At 40.2% G+C, this 21,022-nt stretch overlaps 1 protein-coding gene across 3 annotated transcripts in view; it reads right to left on the bottom strand.

The window, feature by feature from the left end:
- POT1 (protection of telomeres 1) overlaps nucleotides 1–17,574 on the bottom strand; it is a 70,012-nt gene extending 52,438 nt beyond the window's left edge. Inside the window, exons 1-4 of one of the 3 annotated variants that reach the window (XM_061372955.1) lie at nucleotides 16,947–17,574; nucleotides 7,904–8,037; nucleotides 3,556–3,628; nucleotides 1,744–1,835 (exon numbers count right to left, since the gene is read on the bottom strand). In XM_061372955.1, coding sequence (XP_061228939.1) covers nucleotides 1,744–1,835; nucleotides 3,556–3,628; nucleotides 7,904–8,026 — 288 coding nt within the window. In that variant the 5' untranslated portion in view covers nucleotides 8,027–8,037; nucleotides 16,947–17,574. Of the gene's footprint in view, nucleotides 1–1,743; nucleotides 1,836–3,555; nucleotides 3,629–7,903; nucleotides 8,038–16,946 lie in introns of those variants that run through there. The other 2 variants (XM_061372956.1, XM_061372957.1) reach the window with 2 other exon arrangements.
- Between the last annotated feature and the right edge of the window lie 3,448 nt (nucleotides 17,575–21,022).

Raw genomic sequence — 21,022 nt, 5'->3', positions numbered from 1 at the left:
GTAAGAAAGGTATGTGATCAAAGTGCTGGGAACTCAGATGCAATGTAAAGCTCCTTTATAGTCAGCTCATTTGGTACCAGAACAGAACAGCAGGGCTGTACCAGTATGACACATTCCAGTAAGCATATTAGACTTGGTACCCTATTTCTAGATTATTTCTACCAAAAGCTCTTCCATAAGCTTTTACTGAATGACTCTGTTCACATGTTCATTTGCTTACAAAGAGTATTCTGATTAAAGTTGACAGTTTTGGCCAAATATTATGCTATGATGGCTCCTTCTTGCTATTTCAGCAATCTGACAATGCTACCTTAAATGATTCAAAATCAAACCTTAATGTTTTGTACAGGAAAAAGAAAGGCTGTTAGCTTAAGTGACAGTGATGGATTTAGCTTTTAAAGGAATTTTGAAAAGAAATTTAATCAGGCAGTTTAATACATAATGAAACTGCTTTGGGCATGGTGATTTTCAGGTAGTGTCATAAATAGGAATACAATATGTATTTTGATTAAAATATGTTAGTCAGATAAGTGTAAGCCATACTCAGAGCTAGTAAGTTAAAATAGGACAAAACAATTACATAACTCAGTATTCCTTACACCTGGAATACACTGCCTGCTAACATACATCTCATTCTTTCCAGACAAAACCACACTCAAACACAGGCTTCAGGAAACTCAGATATTTTGCAGAAACCAGGTGTTAGCATGTATCTTTGCTTTCACTGTACTGATGCTACTCATGTTCCTTCAACAGTGGAATCAACCTTCAGCTAAAAAGCTATGCCCTGCTATATATTATTCCCATTTCAGCATTTGATTAGATTGCAGGCTGCACAAGATGCTGGGACTTCGTAGCTGAGTCAGGATTGGAGCTCTGTACGGATGACTTGTCTTGTTCTGTGTCAGAGGAACTTTAGAATTACACAGACTCAAGCCTTCACACAATTAATGGAAATGGTTTTTGTTAATAGTATTAGATCACCGGTGATTAACACAACATTCAAAAAACACCTGTGAAAGGATTGTGCAATTTCAATGAGGAAAAATCCACTAACTTCAAAGTCTAGTTTTACACGTACAAAGAACAGGTATATTCTCAGATCTGTTGCAAATTCAGTCAGCTTTGGCAGACTGTAACTTGCAGTTGCTAAACATGCAAAAAAAAAAAAAAATCACATAATTTGCACAGCACTTTGAGATTTTATGTTTATTAATTTTCTAAGTAGTTTCCACCACCTTTGGCTAACATGTTCTCTTGTAATCGGTTTAGGATCAAAACTATTTACATAAATTGGTGAATTTTCCTGTCAAAGGAAGATTACTACATTGGATACATATAAGCGCTAGGATTTGACCAACATTTTTAAACAGTAAGAAGAAATCCCACTCTCCTCATTCAAAAGAAGTGAGAAATAAAGGAAAGACAGTATTTTCCCTGATGATTATTCTGTTATAGAACCAGAAGACTCCCAGGAAAAGGAACAACATGGCTATTCATGTTTTTGGGATGACTTATCTGTCATCCATATTCACGATCCTTTACTTGCTAGGTAAATAGCACTGACAAAAAGAATTGTTTTATTTCAACATTAATGTTAGAAGTAATTTACATAAGCAAATACTTTGGGGTTTTTCCTCTAGTTCATATTTATATATTTGAACTGATGTATACAAAAACAAGAAGTCAACATACATCTGTGGAAAAAAAAACCAAAAATAAGAAAAAAAATACATATTTTACCCCATGGAGTACAACTTGTGCACAATCCTCTGCCATTTTTCCATATATTAAAATATTGATGCTGTTGATCCGTGAACATGAGTTATCCGTATCTACAGAAAAGAAAAAAATCCAAAAGTGATTCCCATCACAGTACCTTCTCCAAAACAAAACGAAACAGTAATGGGAAGTGATTTACAAAAGAAAAAAAAACAAACCTGCAGTCCAGCACTTTTCATTCAAATTAATATACAAACAAAAAATCATTTCAAATAGCTATACAACTTCTCTTATGTGCTAACTAGAGGTATATCAAGCAGAACATTCCTCATAGGGATGCTGGGGATGGACTATTCATTAGGGACTGCAGTGACAGGACAAGGCGTAATGGGTTAAAACATAAATAAGGGGAAGTTTAGATTGGATATAAGGAGGAAATACTTTCCTGTTAGGGTGGTGAGGCATTGGAATGGGTTGCCCAGGGAGGCTGTGAATGCTCCATCCCCGGCGGTGTTCAAGGCCAGGTTGGATGAAGCCTTGGTTGTCATGGTTTAGTGTGAGGTGTCCCTGCCTATGGCAGGGGGGTTGGAACTAGATGATCTTAAGGTCCTTTCCAGCTCTAACTATTCTATGATTCTAAGAGGACCATTTAAAAGGTGAAAAAATTCTACACCAGTGTACATTAAGGAGAAATTACAAAGATTTTCACTTTGACACAGATCATACTGTAGAACTATATAAACTGGAGATACTCCAGGATATAAACATATCAATTAACAGCCTTACAGCAAGACTGACACAGAAAATATATTGCTAAAAGAGTTTTCTACCTTTTACTGTTTCAGAAATAATACAAATGATTTAGACAATTAAAAATTTTTTGGGCTGTGGAAAACATGCAGAAGCTCTTGGCCTTTCCAAACAGCAAGACTCATGGAAGTTCTAGGTCCCTCTCTGGGAATCCTGAAACCATCCAGGAAACTGACTCTGGTCTCATCAGCATCATTTGCCTCCACTAACACCAGTCATAACTTGTATCACCAGGTCGGATCTGCACCCCCAGCCTGCTATTCAGTCACAGCCACAGAATGTGTAGAATCAGAAAGGCTCAGAGAGAGCAAGTGATGATTCCCTAACCAGTGTAAAGAAGGAGTTGAGAAGGAAACGGAAAGAACTGGAAAGTCCCTTGAATCCAACACAGACTGCTGACTAATTACATCATCCTCCTTCCTGGCTGGTGGTGGTGATGAGCTTTGGACTTAAGAGTTGTATTATTTTTTAGTATCATCGATTACATGATGAACAACTTAAATCTTCCGATGTGGTAATATGTCTACTAATATTTAATACCTGAGTAATCAGGTGAAATTCCATTTTTTACTGCTTAGATTAAAACAGAATGAAACACAAGTATCAACTTGCTGACCTATATTAAATGTGCACTTACATAGTATATACTGTGTATATGCTGTAAGTATAGATGTTATATGGTAACTATTAAGTGCGCATTTTTCTTAGTCCTTCCTTATGATAAGCAGTTTAAAATACACTATTAAATCTGTACATACAGCTAATGCACTTTCAGAACAGTACATTAAAATTCTGCAACAAGAAGTCTACTGATATATGAAGACTGTATTGCTTCCATTAACTTATCCAGCATAAATTTAACATCATCTGTTTTCGTAGAGAACAAACATTTTTAGAGAGTATTTTAAATATAACATTTTACTGAATACTAAAAAGCAGGTACTAGTGTTGTAAGAGCATATGTCACAAAAGTGTCAAGAAGTTTAACAAAACAAATTTAAACCATATACTTAAATGCAGTACCTTGAAGAACGACCTTGAAAAAGTCTGTCCCATCTTTGAGTTTTGTTACCGGGTAGGAAAGAATAACTGTTCCCTAAAAAGTTAAAAATAAAGTAAAATAAAGTGTTACGAACTAAGACTATGTCCCTCTAAGTTACTGAAACACTTATAACAGCTGAAATACCTGTAAGCTAAAAAGGTGGAATTGAAATAAGTGAAAGTTACCATCTGAACTCCTAAAAAAAAAAATAAAAAAATTCAAAAACCCAAAAAAAAACCCCACCTAAAACCTGCTAAAGGCAGCACTGAAGAGCAATATTCTTGGTATTTAACAAAGGAAATATTACATGTCTGTATTACTTAGGTGTTGCTGATTAGATGATAAGCTTAGACTAAGCAATGAAACAGTAGCTATGGAAGCACCTTTTACCGGTTACAATAATAGCACAAAGGATACAGTTTAGCACTAAACCTGAAAGGTAGCAAGTACAGCCATTTCTCAAAAAATATTGGCAAAGGACTACAACATAAATATGAAAACGAAACCACAGTCAAGGTAGAAAAGATGCATATGAAGATAAATAACCTGTGAAAATAAAAACCTGTACAGCTGAGGCAACAGTAATGTAATGTTCTGAAGCTGTAGTGACCTACATAATTTGTCAGTAATACAAATGCTCTGAAAGACACAAAGGTTCTATTAATTATGTAAAAACACTCTCTTTATAATGAAGTTGAAGTTACAATGAAGCAAAAATCATGGATCAGTGCCTTCAGCGATATTAACACCTCTTTGGAACAAGTACATTTTGTTAGAAATCAAAAGAGCTTCTCCTTCAACAGCAGCAAAATGTCAGACAAATGTGCTCCTCCACAGTATGACACGTAAAACGCTGTATCCCATTCAAGAATAAAAACACAGAAATTGGTTCAATAAGGAAAAAAAAAGAGAAAAAAAACCCACAACACATTCTGTATTTAAGAGAACTACATAAACAGCACCAGAAATAAAAGGTTTCTGATATAGAGACTGCAGCAGCAATCTGTATAAATGCACAAAAGCAACATTAAGAGGATAGTCAGGTAAATCATAATTTTAAAGTACATATATTCAGTAGGAAGTCTGACCTAAATGTTAGTAACAACTTCTTAAACTAAATATGAAGCAGTGAATTGTTACTGTAGGGGCTTTTCAGAGTAAAATTAGTCCTACAACATGTTGACTAGGAGGAATCCAAATCAAATCCAACATTTAATTTACTGTTTTATAAAGAAAGAGTAAGACTCCACAGAATACCCTTTTCCAACCCAAAGTGTATTTAAATTTTACTACACTAAAAAAACAGCCATGTTTACTTAGATTTAGCATGTACCATATTGTTTCATTTCTTTTGATGCAGTAGTAATGCTTCATTTAAAAGCAAAATGAAGGTCAAAAATCTATGACATGTTTTTAACAGGGAAGCTCCTACTTTTCACAGAGAAGTCTAATGAGATTTGTAAGAAAATTTACGTATCAAATACTTATTTTAACAATCAGCATCCGCAAAACACTGTTCTGAGATTTGTCTATGAATACTTACAGAAAGGTTTGCCACATGTTTACAAAATTCAACTTTTTTAAAAAAGTCAGGTATTATATGTAATTGTTCTTGCTGAGATTGTTTGTCTTAAACTGTTCTCACAGGTTAATAAACTACAGACTTTTTCTTGTAATAAAGTCTTTGCAGTGAAACAAAATCACCTAAGGAACACTGTATTTACCTATTTTGGTGTTTTTTTTTATTTAAGAAATGTCAGTCAGCACATATATAGACAGTTTTCTGACCATTTTTTACTTTGTATTTTTTTCTTTTACATTCTGGCATCTTCCAATGAGTTTCCAAATTCTGGGACCATGTTCTTCATTGAAATCGTTTGGCCCCACCACTTTCCTTTGTATCCCAAACACCTATGCTCTAGTTCTCTTCCTCAGCAGAAATACCACTCGCCTCTTCCTCAACATGCTTGCAGCTCGTGGCTCCAAGCTTCAACAAATTCTACCTTATTTACCACAACCTGCTCAAATTCACTCTTCCCCCACAAATCCTGCACTGTTTATTAAGCCCATCAACAAACTTCTACCAAAGCCCTCCCCATTCCATATGCCACTAATTTAAACTGACAACATGCATTTCCTCTAGCAAATCCATTTCCTTTGCAGTGGCCTCCTTCCTCAGTCAACTTCAACAGCTGATTTGACAACTGATTTTCAGGTTTGGGTTAGCTTTGCCACAGGAAAATCCACAGGACAATGAATTAACCGAAAAGGCATCAGTTTCAATTAATGAACACCATGACTGAGGATGTATGACACTGTTTGTGCTGTACTCCTATAAATTTAAGTTAAAATTTGTATTATTCAGAGGGATGTCAGAAAGGCAAAGAAGTTTCAGAAGAATGAAAGGACTTGAGGCACACAAGCCAGACAGGAGCATCGTGGATGATCTTTGCTGCTTTTTTTCCAGAACACACTTCATAAAAAACATGCTCTTCCCTTCCTCAAAGCAGGACCTGATCCCTATTTTGGCAGGTCTAGACTGACAGTGTGCTGTGCCACAGCTAAGATAAATTAGTATCAGTGCATTCTAAGGTTCACTAAGTTCTCCAGCCTGCAGAACTGGATTTTCCTACATATTTAATGGTGCATTAGCACCAGCTTTATTAGCTCTCCAGTTGCACTGGGTTTATGCCAAGCTCTTTTAGCCACCTACTAATACACATCAGCAGCAGCATGAAGTTCTCTTAACATAGGACAGAAGTCAAGAGAAAGAGACTTTCAGCAATCAACTGTAACACTGCATGTATGTTCTAATAATGGTAGTAATTGTTCTGCTTTCCTAGTGGAAACATTTATTTTGGGAGAAAGATTTTCTAATTTATAATCCATTTCTGTCTGGTTCAACATTTCCTTTGTGAACAAGAATCCCTGCTCTTCCATGTGAAGGGTGCTTGCAGACATAGCTGTTAAAAGCAGGAAAGCCTATACACTCTGCAAGTGAGTGGGGACAGAAAACTACACTCTGAGGAATAAAACCCCATTTACCAGAAGCACTAGTTATTGATATTTCCATTTGTTCCTTTGCAAGACCTAAGGGAGGCTGAATCATTCTTGGTCAAATCACTTCCTATCATACTCTACTGCTGCCTGCTTCCTAAAAGGACAATTTTGCTCCTTTGCTTTACCTAATTGCACTACTCCTGGCATCTAGATGATCTTTTGAGGTCCCTTCCAATCTCTAACATACTGTGATACTGTGATAATGAACCAGTCCAGAGTGAGAGTAGGAGCAAACTACCCCCTCTCTATTAATATGGATAGTCTTCTGCCAGTTTATGAAAGGACTCAATCACAGGGTTAGATAAGAAGCAGAGCCGGAAGTGGGAATACACAGCTGGGGAAGTAAACATGGTTTTTGGTTACAGAAAATCATTAAGCCAGTTCAGCTCATTTTTAAAGGCTCTGTGCCAACTTTTAAACATTCAAGCCACCTAAGGTTTTCTACAAAATTTCTTCTTCTTCCTTCAGCTTTTTTTTTTTTTTTCTTTTTGTAACAGACTGAAGGTAGGCACAGGACGATGCTGACTTCTTGCCACTTACCTGTCAGGAATTACAAGGATTTTCAGAACGATTCATGAAGAGTTAAACAGGTTAAAAAAGAAAACCCTCAAGAACTAATACTCCGTTTTACACAACATATATAACGATGCGAAAACAAATAAATCTATTTCATTATTACACTAGGATTGAAATTCCAATCTGTAATATATTTGGACCTACTATAAAATATAAATACACACTTGCTAATGCTAATAAAGCATAATTCTATCTAGATGCAGATAGTTGCTAGAGTCCTCCTTCCACAAAACTATATATTGAATTGCTTCATACAAGAAAGGAAAACTGCTTCAGAAGTCATTACTCTGAAATCTGATCTTTAAAAGAACAATGATGCTTGTTGCCTTTTTTTTTTTTTTTCCAAACAAAGTACCACTTAACCTTCCCAAATGCCTTCATTTTCAGCACAGTTTTCTGCATAGCAACAGGGTTTTCAATGGGTTAGAAGCTTAGCAACTAGGAAAACCTCTCATAAAATTTAAGTCTGACCATGTAAAAGGAAGAGGTGGAACAGTAAATCAGTGAAGTTAATAAAAATATGCAACAAAGTTCAACAGGGTCATAATTCTGCATAACTTAGAGATATGCAACAGATGCACACAGAGACACAGCTGCAGCAAGTCACCAAATGAGCTGAAATACGGAGTCCCCTCATAAATACACCAGTAGCTATTCCAAAGTAAGCCAAAATTCTTTTTATTAGTATGTTACCTGGAAATATTTGTTGGTATGATCAAAGCCTTCTCGCAAATGTTTCAAATCCTCCTTCTGCAAATGGCTTGGTAGCGGAGGCTTAGATTTTCCTTTGACGATCTTCATCAACTGAACAGGCATAGCTGCTTTATCTAAACAAAAATAACAAACAGATTCCTGAAGCTACTCATATTGTTCAAATTAAGAGTTACTGGAAGTTGCAATTTACTCAGAAGTGGAGTATTTATCTATTTTGTAATAAGAAAGTTTAGCTATATATGACAAAATCTTCAGAGGGATTGGCCTCATCCCTTAGTACCATGAATAGCAGGAAGAAAGTAACATTTCCTTAGCAACAGACAGCCATCCAAATTACTTTATTTTGCAAGCATTCCATAACACTGCAAATGGCAAGAAAGTGCTACTTTATATGTGAATTCTACAGGTAATACAAATAATGTGAACATTTTATATACAGAAAGGCACATTAAAACCCAAGCACTTTGAATGACTCCTTCCCCAGCATAAGTCATGGATACAGTCTCTATATTCAGCTGTTTCCCCAAAAGCCAATTTGACTGCTTTGAACCTAAGACAACATACAATTTGTTTCTTACAATTTTTATCCAACCCAGTATACATAAAAATTAGGAGGCCTTACAACATTCAGAAGACACAAGAGGCTCCAGGAATCACTATTACTGCACAGATTTTGAGCAACAGACAGATCTTACCAAGTATTGTTAAGAGCTTGACTACTAAGAAGACATGATTCAAAAAGTTTATTAGCTGGGTTACACACAGAAAGAATTCATATAGGTTAACTGGACAAGAATTAGCTACAGTTACAAACCTCCACCTCAGTAACCATCTGTGTACCACATTAGTCTGTCCCAAATGCAGAGGCTTACACCTAAATTGAACAACAAATTTAAGCCTAATTACTTAAGCTTTTGAGAGAATTTTACTTTTCTGAAAGGAAACCAAGAACAAAGAAACAAGAACAACTATCTGGAATGGGCAGCAGGGCAGGGAACTTTAACACATCACAAAACAGAAACACATCTCTCACAAGCAGACCAATACCCTGATGGTCTCTAACCAATGGCTCCCTTGGAAGACCCAATGAAAAAGCCTCGTTTTTACTGTTGCATGTTTTTATTGAGCATGACTCAATGGTATGGAATGTCCTTACGGCCAGTTCATGTCAGCTGTCCCAGCTGCGTCACCTCCAAACTTCTCTTAAGCCAACTTGCTGAGAGGGAGAAAGCCTTGGTGCTGCCCAAGCACTGGTCAGCCACAGCTGAAATACACATGCATCATCAAACCTGGTGTCGTGGTTTAACCTCACCCAGACAGCTTGTTACCCACTCCCCCCCTTTCTTGCCCTCCCCCTACTCCTGGAGGGACGGAGAGGAGTATCAGCAAGAATGCAACTCCCACGGGTTGAGATAAGAACAGTTTAGTAACTAAGGTATAACACAAATCAGTACTGCTACCACCAATAATAGTAATGATAAAGGAAATAACAAGGGAAAAGAATACAACACCCCATCACCAGGCGACCAATAACTTGCCCCCCAGCCCGACCAAGCACCGACCGATACCTCCTCCAATCCTGCAGTCCACCCAGCCCTTCCGGCTAACTCCCAGTTACCTCCTGGGCATGACGTGCTGTGGTATGGAATACCTCTTTGGTCAGTTTGGGTCAGGTGTCCTGTCTCTGCTTCCTCCCGGCTCCCCTCCTCCCTGGCAGAGCATGAGGCCCACAAAGTCCTTGGCCAAACCAAAACATCATTGTTTTTCAGCTCTGTTCCCAGCTGAAAGTCAAAACACAGCACTGCACCAGCTACCAAGAAAGAGAAAAATGACTGCCACTGCTAAACCCAGGACATTATCCACCCCTTATTCCATACCATTCACGTCATGCTCAGATCCCACATTTTCAATATACCATCACTCTGATCTAATTGCACTCTCATCGTAGTGCATGGACCAGTCCCTATAAAGCTGCTGAGTCCATCTGGTCCATGACGTCAGGCTCCATCTCTTGTAACAGTCTTTCAGAGCACGAGAGGCTATGTGCAGTGCTCACATACATGAATAACATGGGCAATAGGGTCCATTGCTAAGTCCACCCCTCGATCATGAGTCCATCTCGATGTTGCATCTCTGCTCTGTTGGCCTTAAAGGTCATGGGCCCACCAGGCTCAAAATAATTCACTGTCCTTCCACCTCCAATGCTTCCAAAGCACTGGAGGGACCCAGTGGACTAGATACTTGCCCATACTGTCCCACATGCCCTGCCACTCATGGCTGTCCAGCCTTGGGGAAAACCTCTTGGTCCTCCCATATTGTTGTCTAATCCCAGACAAGACCCAAACCTGACTCTGCTTAACTTTTGGGATCAGACAAAATGGTGGTGGGTAAAACATACTCTGTGTTTGTGCCAACATGCTGACCCCCATCACAATCAGCAGGCAGGTCCCAAGGATACCCAAAGGCCATTCAAAACCTTCAGGACTCTCAAACGATGCTGCTGTACTTGTCATTGGGGCTGGTGTAGCTGCTGTGCTTGCCGGCGCTCCCACCACCAGCTTCTCTTTTTCTGAGTCCTGCTCTTCCTCCTCTGCCTTGCTGGGAAATGCTGCGGGGTCTCCTGCATCCTCCTGGGGCTCGGCGGGCGGCTTCCGGGGAATGCTCTCGGCTGTCGCGGGGCTGGGCTTGGCCGCGGGGCTCGGCTCCTCCGCGGGGCTCGGCTCCTCCGCCTCCTTCTCCAGCTGCTCGGCAGCCGCCCCCTCCCGCTCCTCGACCGCCCCGACCTCCTCCACCGGCAGCCGCTCCCTGCCGGCCTCCGGTCCCGCTCCCGCTTGGTCCCCGGGGCCGCTATCCCAGGCCGCCTCAGCAGTCGCCGGCTCCCGGGGCCTCTCCCCCTCGGCTTCCCAGAGCCTCACGCAGACGGAGGCGAGGGCGAGGGCCAGGACTGTGAGCAGTAGCCGGACGGCCAGGGACCAGTCCACGGCCACGTCCGTCCCGCCCTGCTGCTGGAGCTCGCCCGTATTACAAGTTATTGCCATAAAGTACAGTGAGACAAGAACCTTAGCCCAAGCCCCACACTTGATAAACACTAACACAGCAAATACCGGCTCTAAGTAAGTTACAACATTCTGAAGCTGTGAGATCAAGAGGAACAACTCTGAGAGCCAATAAATCAGCATTGTGACGGTCAGATCTGTCATTATCTCAACCCCTCGTGCCCCACGTTGGGCGCCAAAAAGAACTGTCGTGGTTTAACCTCACCCAGACAGCTTGTTACCCACTCCCCCCCTTTCTTGCCCTCCCCCTACTCCTGGAGGGACGGAGAGGAGTATCAGAAAGAATGCAACTCCCACGGGTTGAGATAAGAACAGTTTAGTAACTAAGGTATAACACAAATCACTACTGCTACCACCAATAATAGTAATGATAAAGGAAATAACAAGGGAAAAGAATACAACACCCCATCACCAGGCGACCAATAACTTGCCCCCCAGCCCGACCAAGCACCGACCGATACCTCCTCCAATCCTGCAGTCCACCCAGCCCTTCCGGCTAACTCCCAGTTACCTCCTGGGCATGACGTGCTGTGGTATGGAATACCTCTTTGGTCAGTTTGGGTCAGGTGTCCTGTCTCTGCTTCCTCCCGGCCTCCCCTCCTCCCTGGCAGAGCATGAGGCTCACAAAGTCCTTGGCCAAACCAAAACATCATTGTTTTTCAGCTCTGTTCCCAGCTGAAAGTCAAAACACAGCACTGCACCAGCTACCAAGAAAGAGAAAAATGACTGCCACTGCTAAACCCAGGACACCTGGTTTAGTCACAAATCCAAAACACAGCACTATGCATGCTGCTATAAAGACAGCTTTACCCCAGACTGACCCAGTATATCTCTAAAACATATCCAACTAGGATGCAGTGACACCCCATGGAAAGGACCCACACTTGGAGCAGTTTGTGAAGAACTGCAGCCTGTGGGAAGAATCCACATCAGAAAAGTTCGTGGAGGACAGTCAGTCGTGGGTGGGACCAAATGCTGGAGCAGGGAGAGCATGAGGAGGAAGGAGTGAAGCTAAGCTCAAGAAGATGGGAGAGGTGGGGGGAAGGTGACTTGAGATTCGTTCTTATTTGTCATTCCTACTGTGATTTGATCAGCACCAAATCAATCTAATTTCCCCAAGTTCAAGTATTTTGCCTACGATGATAAGTGGTGAACGATCTCTCTAGCCCTATCTGACCAACGAACTTTTCTTCCCCTGTAGTGCTGAGGGAGTCACAGAGTAGCTCTGATGGGCACCTGGGATCAGGCAGGGTCAGCCCACCACAATGCAGAGCTGGAAGGTACAACACCAGGCAGGTTTTAGTTTCCACTTGAGCTGAAGAAAAGGTAAAAGCCTGATGTAAAGGTGCAGACACTGTTCCGTCTCTGCTGACTGCTTTAACTGGTGAAGTATTAGGAGCTAGAATTTCTATAAAATATCACTAACTGATGCCAAAATGATGTCTTGATCTCCACATTTTCAAATACGAACGGGGATAGCCTTGTCATTAGCGTACTAGGATTTCAAAGCCTCCAGTGTAAAGAACAACTAGAAGTCTCACAAAGCTTATCAGTTTAAGGATTCTACTATATTCTATATATATTTTTATATATTATTCTATATATAAAGACTCATTATATTCTAGCAGGCTAAGAAGCTGATCTTTTCCACCCAGAATCAGTCAACTTCGAAGTTAATCAGTAATGCTGACCTTCGTCCAGCAACAGTATAATGAGCTACGGAGATACACAACACAGCAGATTAACACTTTTATGTATTCCTCTCTGTTACAGTACTTGAGCAATCACTTTCTTGTTTGGTTGGGGGGTTTTCCCACAAAGATGTCTAACAGCAAGATGCATTCTGTTACAATGCAAACATAATACTTAAAACAAAGCAAAGACAGGCATTGAAGTTTTAAAACTCTGATGACTGCCCTCATATTCTGCAGCTCCTTTGCTTTCACTTAAAAAGAGCCTTTGCCATTTATTTCAATGGAACAAATATTCCACACGTGCTTTCAGGTTTACCAAGGAAAGTTTCTAAAAAGGAGCCATATGTAGGCTGATGCAGTGGGACCTGCCCATATTCTTTACTTACTATATATTCCTACGATTTAAGACATTTATGTAAATATCATTCAAGTAGAAAACAATATATTTTTTTTTTTTTTAGATCTTCAGCTTCTGTACACATAAAACTAAGGTCAAGTATTTTAATTGCTAAGCACTGGAACTCCCACATTCTTGTTCCCTGCAACTGAAAAACAAAAATCTGAGTATCTAGCTCTTAAGAGCCATAAAGGTAAGTTTTCAAAAACTAAATTTATACAGCACTGGCTTCCCAAACCTAAAGGAAAATATGTTTAGTGTAGTGCTTGGTGCTCACAGCTCTCCTGAATAGCATCTAAATGAAAGTAAGCATGACGAGTATCTTTGTTGTCCTCAAAAGGCTAACTTTGTAACACAAGAATCATTCCCACTTCAGTCTTTGAGTTTGCTGTTCAAAAAGCCTGTGCCATAAACAGAGCTATTCATAGAATCACAGAATGGCTAAGAAAGGACCTTAAAATCATCTAGCTTCAATCCCCCTTGCCATGGGCAAGGACACCTCACATTAGACCACGTTGCCCAAGGCTCTGTCGAACCTAGCCTTGAACACTGCCAGGGATGGAGCATTTACCACTTCTCTGGGCAACCTGTTCCAGTGCGTCACCACCCTCACAGTAAATATCTTCTTTCTTATATCTAACTTGAACTTCCCCTGTGTAAGTTTAAACTCATTACCCCTTGTCCTATCACTACAGTCCCCAGTGAAGAGTCCCTCTCTGGTATTCTTGTAAGCCCCTTTCAGATACTGGAAGCCTGCATGGAGACCTTCTCTCCTCCAGGCTGAAGAGCCCCAACGTTCTCAGCCTATCTTCATACAGGAGGTGCTCCAGCCCCCTGATCATCCTCGTGGCCCTTCTCTGGACTTGTTCCAACAGTTACATGTCTTTCTTATGTTGAGGACACCAGAACTGTACACAATACTCCAAGTGAGGTCTCACAAGAGCACAGTAGGCAGCAGGATCACCTCCTTTGACCTACTGGTTATGCTCCTTTTGATGCAGCCCAGGATACGGTTGGCTTTCTGGGCTGCAAGTGCACACTGAAGCTGGCTCATGCTCAGGTTTTCATCAACTAACACCCCCAAGTCCTTCTCCACAGGGCTGCTCTGAATCTGTTCTCCACCCAACATGTAGCTGTGCCTGGGATTGCCCCTACTGAGATGTAGGACCTTGCACTTGGCTTTGTTGAACTCCATGAAGTTTGCATTGGCCCATCGGTTTAACAGAATAAAAAAAAAAAAAAAATTAATTAATTAATTAATTAAATAAACAAAGGCCTGGAATTAAGATAGACAGTATTGCGGGACCCTCCTGGAACAGGAGGGACACACAACACACACAGTAAAGGGAAAAAGGCAGTGCAGCACCCTAAAGAGAGAACTATGCCACCTACTTAAATCATTTGAGGATGGCTATGGGTTGAAATTTTTTATGTGCTGCTGTGTCCTACCCTTGATTTTCTACCTAATTTCCTAGACCTTAAGTTTCTGAGAGCAGAACAATCAACTTGTTCTGTCTTAATTGCCAACAGAACATTAATATGTTTTCCAACCCATCGTAAACACCAATACACCAGAAAACAATTGCCTAGTAGAAAACACTCTGAGCAAGGGTTAACCTTCAACAGAAATAAGTAATCATTTTATTTATTTATTTTTATTCTGGAATGAGGACATCATTCCATCGGAATACTGCAGTCACAGAATGCCTCTATCTCTATGTCCAGAAGCAAGACAAAAAATTGCTGTATCTGAAGCACTTTATTCTTCTCACTTGCAGCTCAAGAGTCTAAACATCCTCAGACCTGAACTAGCCAGCTAGGTATGCTCTAGGGTATGTGCACAGAAACAAGAAAGCTTTCAGTTTCACAGTCTTATGAGTTCACACAGAAAGCAGAATAATTACCGTTTCCTCTTAGGTACAGCACAACCCAGATACAAGCTCTGAGAGCCTGGTAACTTCAATGTTAAAGACAAAGCATACACCCAGAGGCTTATGCACATGCAGAATCAGACAGTGGCTCTACTAGAGGTTTAAAGACGGTAATTTTAGAGCCTTGCACTGCAAAAAAAACATACCTGTTCATTTAAGTCTTCTGATAGCCTCGTATCTTTTTTTCTCTAGGCTTTTTAAGCTTTTATCATAATAATAATTTTAAAAAAATCATTATCATCTTAAATTGTTTGAAAACCACCAGAATTTAAACTCTCAGGTAAGCTGCATCACTCTTCACTGCGTTTTGAAAATCATTAAGAAACAACAAGGTGCAGTTGCAAGTGAAATTATCACCACAGATCCACAAACAATACAGAACTGCTGACATGAACAGCAGCACAACATGACCAAAAGACAGGAACAAAGGAAAACAGGCCACATATGAAAGGCAAATTTGTCCTTATCATCAAGATAATGCACCGCTGTTTCTCCCCTTCATCCTGCTTCTCTCCTTCATCCTGCTTCTCCAAGCAACATGAAATAGCCAAACTTTGTATGGCAATAAGCATAGTAAAGCAGTATGAAGATTTTAAAATATTTCAGTATAAAAAGCTGTAGGTAGCAAGCTCAGTATATAAAAATGTTCCTATATACTGTCAAAGTTAAACTAAAGGTACTAACATGCCTTATAATAACCTAAAGCCCCAGGGAACATTCTAGCAGTGGAAAACATCTTATTAGCCATGACAGACAGACCAAGTAAAGCTCCTGTTAGGCCCAGGAATCACTCCACCTACGGTTTGAATATACGAGTTAGAGAATTCTTTTGAGCAAGAATCACTAGCATTCCGTGAATATCTACTCACTGTTCACATATGACATCAGAAGAAAACTCATTTTGCTCATAATGGAATGATGTTCCATAGACCTCTCATATATGAGGACAGATGTGGAACAAGCAATATAACGAAAATAGGGTGACAGTCAGAGTTAATACCTCGGGTTTTTTTTTCCTCACACATCAAAATAAATAAGCATTTTGTGAACAAGAAAAAGAGATCACAAAGCAAGACTTTCCCCCATTGTCTTTATTTGCTGAATTAGTCCACCATATTTGTCTTCCATGTCTAGTTCTCTAAAACATTACAAATCTGCTATTTCCTTCAGTAAAAAAATATCAACACATATTTAAAAGAATAAAAAAATAAATAAAATTAAACTCAGCCTGTAACAGCACCCTAATTTATAAGATGCAAGACAAGCTTTACCATGTTTAGTTCACACTGCCAAAAAACTAAAAATATACATATAATAGACAATAGAAGCCCACTGTAAAAACTTCAAAGCCTTAATCCTGAAAAAAAGAAGACTGAAAAATAAGCATATTAATATTCTCCATCTGGGCTTCAGAATTAACTTCATGGAGGAGGTAGTGAAAGTTAGATCTGTTCTTCTGTTATGGTTTATCATCACAGTGCAGCCATCCAGTGCACAGGATAGGAAGTAATTAACACCTTGCCTGGATTATTCAGATGCAGCCAACATTTGAGCCTTCACTTAAGACAAAGATACTCACTACTGGGTCCTGACTGACCTTACTATGACAAATGGGCTATTCTGCTGTTGTCTCCTCTAGAATGCAACTTTTCTTCAAGAATTAATGAGAGGTTAGCTTTGGGGCAGAACAATAAAGAAAACACAAAAAGTGAGAGGTAAGTTGGAAAGATTACTCCCTCTCTACAACCAATAATACTTCAGTGGAACATGAAAATGACATACAAGGAATTAATGTCATCTGGGGAGAAGAAAGGTGCAGCAGTCAGAAGCATGAGGAGATTCCTCATCTATCCAAGCACATGTTACTTACAAACAGACATACAAACTCATTCTACAAATCAGAGAATAAAACACGATTGGCTGGACCTCAAGAGGAAACCTCACCACAGTTTCAGGAAGAATGAAGGAATAGCCAAGAGCATCAGCATCTTATTGATGTAGTCAGTCAAAATGGCAGATATCAGAAGGCCCTGCAAACAGAAACACGAGTCAGTGCAATATTTGGTATAAATATGTAAAAATTAAAACATACAAAATAGACAATACCTCATTTAAAATATGCATACGTATGTATACACTGCCATACACTCTTGACACAGTTTATGTGAAATTTTCATATAAAAATTAACACTTATACCATTGAACAAAACAGTACAGAACTAGCACAAACTCAACCTGCTATCAGTCACAACAGAAATCTTTCATTATATAGCAGTATTAAAGAAATCAAGAGCACCATTCACAAAGAACAAAGTTTGGAAGAGTCTAGAATTTTTCTAATAGCCTAGAATTTTGTAACTTGTGATTTCCTTGAGAATTCTCAAGAGAAGAAAACACCATGTCAGCTAACTAAAACAGAAGAAACCAAGTCAGCACTGTGACATGTCTTATTCCCTTAGCTGTAAGGATCTAACTTGCTGTTGCTGCAGATCTTCAGGAACTTACATTCTGGAAACAAGTCTTAGGCTATTACTCTTAACCACAGAGCTGGTACTTACTTTCACTAGAATACAACTAGAATTCCAGCAAAAACAAAACAAAGAAAAAAAAACAACAACCCACAAAACCAAGAAAAAAAAATAACTACCCACAACCCAAACAAAAAAAATCTCCCTTATTTTCGATTAAAATTTACTAGTCTGATATTGTGCAAAAGAGGCCACAACCAAAGGTTACCCAAGGAAAATGGACTATTATACTGCCATTATCTGAACGATGCTTCAGCTATCACTGAAAAACAAACAGACCTCAGGAAGACAGGGATATAAACAGTGCAACTAGAGTCAACCCAGCAATTACAAAAAGCTGAGATCTTTAAAACCAAGAGTTTAGATGCATTAGCACATGCGTATTAACAACAAAAGATTTTTTTTTTTTTTTCAGTACACTCAACACCTATGAAGGCAAGAAAAAAGGAAAAGCTCCTAATCCTAGAAGCACTGCGTTTGTCAAAGCAGGGGCTCAATCCCCGCAGCAGAGGCCGTTTCCAGGACAGCTCAGGGACGGAAGATCGGCGCAAGGCAGCTGCAGGTCTTACGGAGAAAAGGCAAACCTAGCAAGGCGCCAGAGCCGCTTAAGGAAGGGCGCCGGCTCTACCTCTTCCGTGCAGTGGCCAGCGGCCAGGCGGAGGACACGGGGTCTCGGATTTACGATAACCCCCTCTTCCACAGACGGACAGCACGACCGCTCTCTCCCCTCAGCCCTAGGGAATGGGTAGAGCATCCCGCCGCGCCTCACTCCCAGCCGGGCAGCCACAGCACCAAAGATACCTGTCTCAGAGAGAGAAGCGCCCGCCACGACTGTCAACAACCCCACTTCCGCCTGTTCGTGCCGCACAGCGCGACCTGAGCATGCGTACCTCCAGCGCTGGGCGGGATGCCCGCCGTTGGGGGAGCCAGAGGGCGGAGCAGGCATGCGGCCTGCGCGGTTTTGGAGTGCGCTGTTCTCACTGGCTGTGCGGTTAGGGGCAGGGATGGTGGGAGCGGCAGGGAAGGCGGGAGAAACAAAGTATTCCCTTAGCTGGGCCCGCCAGCCTGGCCCCGAGCCCCTCCGTGCGGCCCTGAGCCCCACCAGCAGTCCTGTGGGTGCAGGGGCTGCGCCGCCCCGAGGGCCGCTCGGACAGCCGGCGAGCAAAGGCCCGAGGCTGCTCGGGCGGAGGGTGCCTTGCGCCCGCAGGAGCCGGTCCGTTGTTGCGGAGCCGGTAAAACGTGCGTTCCTCGACGGAATACAGGAGCACTTAAAACTCTCACCTGCCGGAGGTCAAAAAATACGGGGGGGGGGGGGAATGCTCTGCTTCCTGGTTGTGTTTGTTCGTTGTTTAAATGGCAGGAGGCATCAGGTCAGGCTTTGAACAACAGCATTTTTGTCTCTACACGGGGTCCGTCAGGCTTACTGATGCATGTTCTGCGAGCTGACACCATGCCAAGATGCCGTTTGCAATACTTGCCAATTCAAAATTACAGCACACATGGCTCAACATCGCAACAGCAAGGCTCCTTCGTTTAGAGACAGCAGCTTTCTCTCTCCAGCACCTCAAAGAAATGTCTTCTGCCAACCAGCGCTTGCGCTCCCCTTTCTCACCTCTGCAGCTCTGGGTATCTGGGACAGATTTCGTTTTCTTGTTTCTCAACGACTTAAAAAAAGTCCCACTGGAAATAATTTTCTCCTTTCTCTACCTTTAAAACTTTTCCTTTACAATCTTCCCCCTATTTTGCCACTGTTCTAGTTAAGTCTCAAGTGTTTTAGTTGAACTTTGAATTCAAATTCACTTAAAAAGTTGGAACTTAAATTCATCCATGTTCAGGAAGCCTCTGGAGGGGCATGCACTGACATGTTTTGTACTTATTTCCATAGTTGCCAGCCTTTTCTGGAATAGGTTTCTTTTCTTTGATCATCACTGTTTTCAGTAAATCTTGATCCTATGCCTTCCATCGGGTGTTAATGTAGCATGCTTAGTTATAAGCAGAGATTATTGTTAAGACCTTGTTATACACGCATGATAAAAATAACACAGTTGAGCTAAGATGGAGCTGGGAACTTAAGCACACCTGGTTTTCTGGAGGGTTGATGATCTGCCTGTCTGAAGAGCCAACTACAGTAGAGTAGGCTGAGAATATTGATGTCACTCATCCATGTCCTTTGCTTCCATCAAATATTTGGGGAAATCAGCCTTACTTGTAGACTATTAAGTTATGTCAAGTGAGCATTCCTGGTGGGATATTGTCTGTCCTATCTTATGACTTCTGTTTTAAATCTACATTTTGAAAACAACAGTTTTGATCACAGTTAAATATTTACCAGAATATAAGTTGATAAAGCAGCAAAGAATACAGTCAAAAATGAAACATTTTTAGAAACATAAAGTAGAAAAAGAAAGTATAAAATTTAAAAGAGTGCAATGTGAAGGAATTCTGCTTTAGCCCACTGATGTGCTTCTCTTTTCTGATTCTTTTTTCATGCCTGTAAAAGATCTGCTTAGCAATTATAATTATGGTGAAATGAAATCATGGAAAGCTTATGCATTATAGATGAATTAGATTAAAATTGTTCGGAAGTTGCACTCCTGAGTAATTAAAATGCTTACTTGATCTTCTCATCTCAAACCTATATGTATATAATCAAAAGAGAAAAACGAAGGAGAAGAGGCATATAAGCAGAATTTTGACAAAAGAAGATAGATCCCAGTTTTATCTGTCAACAGAATAGTTGTTGGTTCTGTCAGAAATTTAGCCTGAAGTCTTTTTTTTTTTTTTTTTTTTTTAGTTTTTCATACTGGTTGTATGTTTTTTTGGTTGGGTTTTTTTGTTTGTTTTTTTTTTGTTTTTCTTTAATTATAATCATCTTCCTCTTCAGCTATTAGTATTTCTTCAAGAAATTATCCAGTTTCTTTCAGTATAATATTACAGTCTATATGAGAATTTAGATGAAAAATATATTGAATTACATTACATCAGACAGTGATTATTTTATGTTCCGATATGTATATACTGTGTGTTCTCATGCTATTTGCAGTGATCTTTAAATGTGCTGTAATTTATATGTATCTTAGTAAAAAATAATATCTCTGTAGAGGAAAAATGCCAAACAAACCACTCCCCTCAACAGAATTCTGATCTTAACATTGGTTTGCTATGTAACTTTCAATAAGTCATGTTTAAAGCTTTCACTACTAAATGAAAGCTCATAAATAAATAACAACATGATAGCATTATTTCTTGGACTTGTGTTTTGAAATCAGGGGGTTGCAAAGACGGTACACAGGCAACAGTTGCTTGTACTCCTAGCCAGTTAAGGAATCCTCAAAAGCACCAAATGCAACTGAAATTGTGATCTCACATAATAGTGAAAATAATAATAACAACTTTCCATTCACTTCAGCAAGACAAAAACTTTCCCATCAAAAATATATGCATCAGAAGACATTGAATCAAAGCTTTCAGAAAATAGACTTATACATTAAA

The sequence above is a fragment of the Neopsephotus bourkii genome, unplaced genomic scaffold, assembly GCF_033783945.1.
Source record: "Neopsephotus bourkii isolate Nb327-2 ecotype Australia unplaced genomic scaffold, CSIRO-AGI_Nbou_v1 NB_1624, whole genome shotgun sequence".
Classification (NCBI taxonomy): Eukaryota; Metazoa; Chordata; class Aves; order Psittaciformes; family Psittacidae; genus Neopsephotus; species Neopsephotus bourkii.
Note: the sequence above shows the minus strand (reverse complement) of the source record. Positions and strands in the feature narration are given on the sequence as shown.